Source organism: Nicotiana tabacum, chromosome 5 (assembly GCF_000715075.1).
Source record: "Nicotiana tabacum cultivar K326 chromosome 5, ASM71507v2, whole genome shotgun sequence".
Classification (NCBI taxonomy): Eukaryota; Viridiplantae; Streptophyta; class Magnoliopsida; order Solanales; family Solanaceae; genus Nicotiana; species Nicotiana tabacum.
In genome coordinates, this window is record NC_134084.1 from 13349348 (window position 1) to 13356211 (window position 6864).

The 6864-nt window shown below is 33.6% G+C and overlaps 1 protein-coding gene across 1 annotated transcript; it reads left to right on the top strand.

Annotated features, from left to right (window-relative positions):
- The first annotated feature begins 2766 nt into the window (after positions 1–2766).
- Positions 2767–5161, top strand: LOC107806472 (uncharacterized). The gene is made up of 3 exons (XM_016630627.2): positions 2767–2798; positions 3349–3608; positions 4684–5161. Exons 2-3 carry the CDS (start codon positions 3359–3361, stop codon positions 4911–4913), a joined length of 480 nt encoding a protein of 159 aa, XP_016486113.2. The 5' UTR covers positions 2767–2798; positions 3349–3358; the 3' UTR covers positions 4914–5161.
- Positions 5162–6864: the final 1703 nt, after the last annotated feature.

Consider the following 6864-nt stretch of genomic DNA (forward strand, 5'->3'; position numbering starts at 1 on the left):
CGCAGAGGACTCAATTCCAACCTTTGTTGGTGATGGTCTAATAATTAACTTGCCTTGATAACAAGAAGTGCAAGAAAATTCATTATTTAAAAGAATCTTTAAATTCTTTAATGAATGCCCATTTGAGTTTTCTATAATTCGTCTCATCATAATTGATCCAGGGTGTCCCAATCGATCATGCCAAAGTAAAAGTATTGGAATCGGTAACCTTTTGGTTTACAATAGAATATGCCTTAATTGCACTAATTCTTGTCCAATACAGGCCACAAGACAAAGATGGGAACTTCTCAATAGCCTTTTTCTGGGCAGAGACATTTTTGATAATGATGAGATATTCAAGATGATTCTCATCTATTGTCTCAATATGATATCCATTTCGGTGGATATCTTTAAAACTCAACAAGTTCTTCTTGGACTTGGAGGAGAACATTGCATTCTCTATGATAAGTATTGTTCCCTTAGGCAGAGTTATAGTAGCTCTTCCAGAGCCTTCAATTAATTTACAACTACCAGAAATTGTAGTAACATCTGCCTTATACATATTTAAATGAGAGAAATATTTCTTCTCTTTGAATATTGTATGCGTCGTACATGAATCAACTAAACAAATATTTTTACAATTGAATTTGATTCAAGTTTGTTTTGAGAGATATCTATATTTGCTTCACATGGTTTCACATACAAAAGAAATATACGAATAAACATTAGTATTTTCAAAGAAAAGGAAAAGAAAACAAAGTTAAGTCAATGATTCAATAATGACTTTTAAAGTAATTTCAAGCAAATTTTGATTTTGATACAAACAATTACGTAGAAAAATAATGCAGTCATATACTACTAAAATCTTGTTAAGTAAAGCTTCATTCGATCTAGATGGCTCGTAAACAGTAATACATTTTAAAAAGGCCTAATTACTGAATGTGTTTTTGTATTATCCACAGTTTAATTTTCAAAGATCATGTTAATAGATAGTAACTAAAAATTACAAATTTAATGATTGTAAAAAAGAAATAAAAACGGGTACTTCCCTAGGTTATGTCACACTTCACTGCCACTCTTTCAAAAAAAATTCATTCAATTCCTTTCTAATTACAATTCTCCCTCTATCCCAAAATTAGTAAAAGACAGTAAATGCTCGCCCTCTTAGAAACGGGATTTTATCGGAAGCAATTATTTATAAAATCGCATGAAATGTATGTGTATTTTTGCGGCGAGATTTATAAAATAAATAATATTGTTTTATACTAATGACTACTACTCATGTAAAGAATTGTAATTACATGATGTTTATTCACTAACTATTAAAAATAGGCAAACATAAAAGTTGAACTACTCAATCATCTTTAACCACGGATCCATTACCGATCAAGTGGTCTATTTTTCCATCAGGGTGCTCAAAGAAGTATGCCACATCCAAGTGGGTGATGTCAAAATCATTGTGAGAGACAAAATTGGCTTCAAGCCCTTTATTCTTTAGAGATGCTTGATAAAGCTCAACCAAATGTCTTGGTGTACGATAAATATTTGCCCAATGGCCTTTTCCATCGCAACGATAACATTCAGTTTCTGAATCATTTGCCTTTGGCTTCTCATTTTTCCCTTTCCATTTTGGTGCTTATTTTTCTTTGGGGGGTGATCAACACCAGGAAAATTTCTTCCTTGTCCACGACCACGACCACGACCACAACCACGAATAGGGCCACGACCTTTTCCACGCTTAGCATAATAGGAATACACCTCATCCACTTCAGGCAATGGTGTGGACCCAGTGGGTCTATTTTCGTGATTTCTCATGAGCAAGTCATTATTTCGCTCAGCCACAAGGAGAAGAGAAATCAACTCAGAGTATTTTTTGAAACCTTTCTCTCTGTATTGTTGTTGCAAGACCATATTGGAGGCATGAAACGTTGTGAACGTTTTTTCAAGCATATCATAATCAGTGATAGTATCTCCACAGAGTTTCAATTTAGAAGTAATTCTGAACATTACAGAATTATATTCAGAAACAGACTTAAAGTCTTGGAGCCTCAGATGAGCTCAATCATATCGTGCTTATGGAAGAGTGACCAACTTTAAGTTGTCATATCTTTCCTTTAAGCCATTCCACAAAACAAGTGGATCTTTGACTGTGAGATATTCTATTTTCAACCCTTCATCAAGGTGATGACGCAAGAAAATCAAGGCCTTAGCACAGTCTTGGGTGGATGCTTTAGTTTTGTCTTTAATGGCGTCTCCAAGACTCATTGCATCTAAATGGATTTCAGCATCCAACACCCATGTCATATAGTTCTTGCCCAAAATTTCAAGGGCAACGAACTTTCTTTTCATAATATCAGTCATAATTAAAAGAGGAGAAAAATTGTACTTTAATCTTCTTGAGAAGGTAGAGTCTCGTGCTGATAACGTATTATAAAACAATAAAAGAAGAAGAACAATATTGCAGAGAAAGAGAGAGTAATTCTTATTGAATTTTGGGATGATTTACAACGGGGTAAGACCTCTCTATTTATAGGGGAAAAATGACTTAGCCACAAAGTAAAACTCTCTATAAGATAGACATTCACTCTAAATAGAATTTTATTCGTAACATTTACGGTTAGTTAAATATTTATATAAAAATTGAAAAACTTAGAAATTCTAGAGAAAAAAATTGAACACCTCAAATCGTAATCACGTCAAATATGGTCTAAGTAACACGTGGAATCAAAGAGATTATAAATACTCATGCATATATCCACTCGTTAATTTCTTCCTTCATTTCATACATTTTACGTATTTGCATCATCACAAGGAAATCTGTAAGAACTCCTCATCTTCAATTAATTTGCGAAATCAAGAAATTTTATTTATTTTTTGATTGTTGATTGCCTATGAATTTCCAAAGTTCGTCTTTTTTTTTTTGTTTTATTTTTCTTTTCAGAAAAAGGGAAAAAATGTTCTAGCTTTTGTGATAGAATTTTTTCAGAGATTTGTTGGTTTTTGGTCAAGTGTCAAATCACAGCTTTCGTTTCATTGTCACTTTTAAAATTTAGGAATTTTATTCTGTGACCACTAATTAAATTTCATTTAAAATTGAGGGATCTTTTGGCTTTGAATTCGACATACATTCATTTGGCTTAGTTATATTTCTTGCCTAATTTACTTGCTCAATCATACTGTTTGAATTGCAAGGGCAATTTTTTTCCGACTTAATTTAGTATTTGAAATTTACTGGCCCGACTATCTCTTCAGTGGAGCGTGTTGATAGAAAACGTGTTAACCTCAGTGTATAAGTGCAAATATTTGATTTTATCTGGTTCTTCAATATATGATATTAATTTTTTTCTTTTCCCTTCATGACATTTTCAGGTACTTGAGAATGGGAGGTGGAAAGGATAAACATGCACACTATCCTCCCGGAGGACAGTATCCTCCGGGAGGGCAATATCCTCCAGGACAGTATCCTCCAGCACCCGGAGCTCACCCTCCACAACCTGGAGCTTACCCTCCTCAACAAGGATATCCACAACAAGGTTATCCTCCTGCACAAGGGTATCCGCCTGCAGGATATCCTCCACAAGGATATCCGCCAGCAGGTTACCCTGGTCAACCTGCTCCACACCATACTGGTATTATTGCTTACTTATTTTACATGTGTCTTGATAAGTAAATATTCTAAACTATTCATGAACATTACAGCAAAAATCGTTAAAATATTTATTGCTCCTATAACTCAAAATAAGTAGCTGTGCAACAACTATAAAATAGGAGTTAGATAGAATATAATATAGAATAATGATGTACAAATAAGAACCAATTGCAAGGAAAATGCAGAATAATATCAATTGGGAAGTAATACCTCCACATCCAAATCCCAAAGTAAAAGTAGGAAATTAAATATATCAAGTTAGGACTATTGCATTTAGTTGTTTTGCAAGATCTTTCCCCCTCCCTAGTCTTTCTCTATATCACTTTATCTAATGTTTAAAATGTTAAAAAGTAAACTTATTCTTGAACCATGTTGAGTCTTTTATACCCTTAATCACTTCATTCAAAATTTGATGCTTTTATTATTTAGTTATCATATCAGCAATAGTGAGCAGTATCATAAGCCAAATATTTAACACTTCAGAAGACAAATTCTGTTAATTAAATCAGAAATGAGGATAGCATGTCAATAGTACTATATATTAAGATACTTGTTATAACAAGGCATCAGTAACTGGCGGAGCTCTTCAGTAACGTGATCCAGTATTCTCAATGAGATTTATATGTGAAAACCTACTTAAATTTCTTTAGATATTAAATTCAAACTTATAATTTTAAAAGTACAATAAGTTCAGTATTAAGGATATTAAATAATGTCGAACCTACCAAGTTCTTTCATTCATGTTACAGAGACTATCCTTTATATAAGTTATGTTCATCTTAAGGATTGAGCTTCTTCGGAGTATTCGTTTATTCTCAATAATACTATATATTGAGATACTTGTTATGTTCAGGTCATCAGTAGCTGATGCAACTCTTCGGTAACGATTTCAGTCTAATCCAGTATTTTCAATGAGATTTATGTGTGAAAACCTACTTAAATTACAATAAATATTAAATTTGAATCCATAATTTTAAAAGTACAATAAATTCAGTACTAAGAATATTAAACGACGTCAAACTCATCAAGTTTAAATTTTAACTTCGCCTGTGCAGGGCACGGCATGATGGCCGGAGTTGCAGCTGCTGGAGCTGCAGCCTATGGTGCTCATCACATGGGACACGGCGGAGGCCATTACCCTGTACCTGGTACTGCTCATTATGGACATTATGATCATGGAAAACATGGAAAGCATGGCAAGTTTAAGCATGGCAAGGCACAAGGGAAATACAAACATGGCAAATTTGGCAAGAATCATGGTGGCAAATTCAAGAAGTGGAAGTAAATTAACTAGTCATAGGACTTCAACTAACTTCATATTTTGCTAGGTTCTACTCTTTTCTACTTAAATAAGGCGTAATGTTGTTCGTAATAGCCAAAAAGGCATTAGAAGTGCTTTTTCTTTTAATTATTGTTATATTTTTCACTTAGAGGGGAGTTTTAGCGCATTTGTAATAGTTGTTCTAGCGTGACCTGAAGGTCGGGGGTTCAAGCAGTGAACATAACTAAATAATTTAATTTCAATTTATTTTTCCTTTGTTTCCCATAAAAAGTGATCGACCACATTTTTTTAAAAGCAAGGATGTTAAATATTCGCAAAAATATAAGTCAAAAGTACCCTTCTTTAATAGCAAAATCAGATTAATGTAATCTTAACTTGTTGAACTATAGCATTAGATTATTCTTTCCTTTTCTTTATGGCTGGAAAAATCCAAATTAAACCAATACTTCAATGTCAAATCTGTATATCATAACTAATAAAATAAGGAAACAAAACTTCAATTTCACTCTCATAAAAAAAACTAAGTCTCTCAAAATGGCTTATTACCCTTACACCAAAGTTCAACTTTCATTACTTATTTTATTATTTATCAACATTGTGCAAATGGCGACGACGACGACAACAACAACAATAACTTAAATGGGGTCTGGGGAGGGTAGTGTGTACGCAGATCTTACCCCTATCCCGAAGGGGTAGAGAGACTGTTTCCGAAAGACCCTCGGCTCAAGAGAACAAAAGGACAAAAGCAGAGAATATTAGTATCACCACAGAAATAATAAGAAAAAATATGAACATGAAATCCAGTAGAAAGATGCAAAGTAAAGCGATAGCTATTAAATACGTCATGCACTGAAATAGTAAGACACAACAATGACACTAACTATCTTAGGTAAAAACTCTACCAGACTAGTCTCGCAAAGGTATAAGTAAGACAAGACTCAATTACCTCCTAACCTACAACCTTAATACTCGACCTCCATAACTTCCTATTGTGCAAATGACAAATGCTTTTAATTTAAATCCAAAAATTACCCTTAGTTTTATAAGTGGTCTCCCTCAAAATACTCCTTTACTCAAAGTTCATTGTCAATCTGAAGATGATGATCTTAGAGTTCGTACACTTAAAGTTGGTGACAAATTTGATTTCTCATTTCATATGAATTTTATTGGGACTACTCTTTACCATTGTAGCTTTTCTTGGGGTTTAAAGTTCAATAATTTTGATGTTTTTAAACTACATAAGAGTTATTGTGGAGGTAAGATTTTCAAGAATATTTATTGCACTTGGTTGATCAAGGATTCTGGTATTGATTTGGCTCTTGGTCCTAATCCTTCACCTAATGACTTCAAATTTCTCTATCCTTGGTTGTAAAAAAGAAGGGATGTATTACATTTCTTTGTTAACTTGGAAATATAATGTCTTTATATATAAGAAGTAATTTATCGTATACTTATGTCGTATCGGAGACAACATCTCTACTTGCACAAGGTAAGAGTAAGGTCTGCGTACACATTACCCTCCCCAAACCCCACTTGTGAGAATACACTTTGTATGTTGTTGTACTTGTATGCACACACCCCTCTCACTACAAGAATGACAAATTTTGTAGCGATTAAAGCCTCCAGAGAAACTGAAAAAGTCATCACAAAAGATTTTTTTGTGGCTGAGTAGGTCGAGGTTGAAAATTGGGGGGTCGTGCCCTACCTGGTCAGCCTGACCTAAATTAAGGTCGTTAACTATGAGAATCCTTACTAAATGCGACTCCATGAAAAGTTGACTCGAAAAACCTCATTTCTTGTTGTGTCGCTCTATTATTCTCTCCGTCTTTTATACACGTGCAAATACAAAAAAAGTTGCACAAATCTTACTTGATAAAATTAATTTGATTATAAACGTTTTAGCTTGGTATGCAAGTGTCAAATGCTTAATAACTTAAATTCTTCTACATAGTTT

Excerpts from the sequence above, each read along its gene's own strand:
- LOC107806472 (XM_016630627.2), top strand. The coding sequence starts at position 3,359 with ATGGGAGGTGGAAAGGATAAACATGCACACTATCCTCCCGGAGGACAG. Across the intron at positions 3,609-4,683 it reads ACCTGCTCCACACCATACTG|GGCACGGCATGATGGCCGGA; the intron begins GTATTATTGCTT and ends TCGCCTGTGCAG.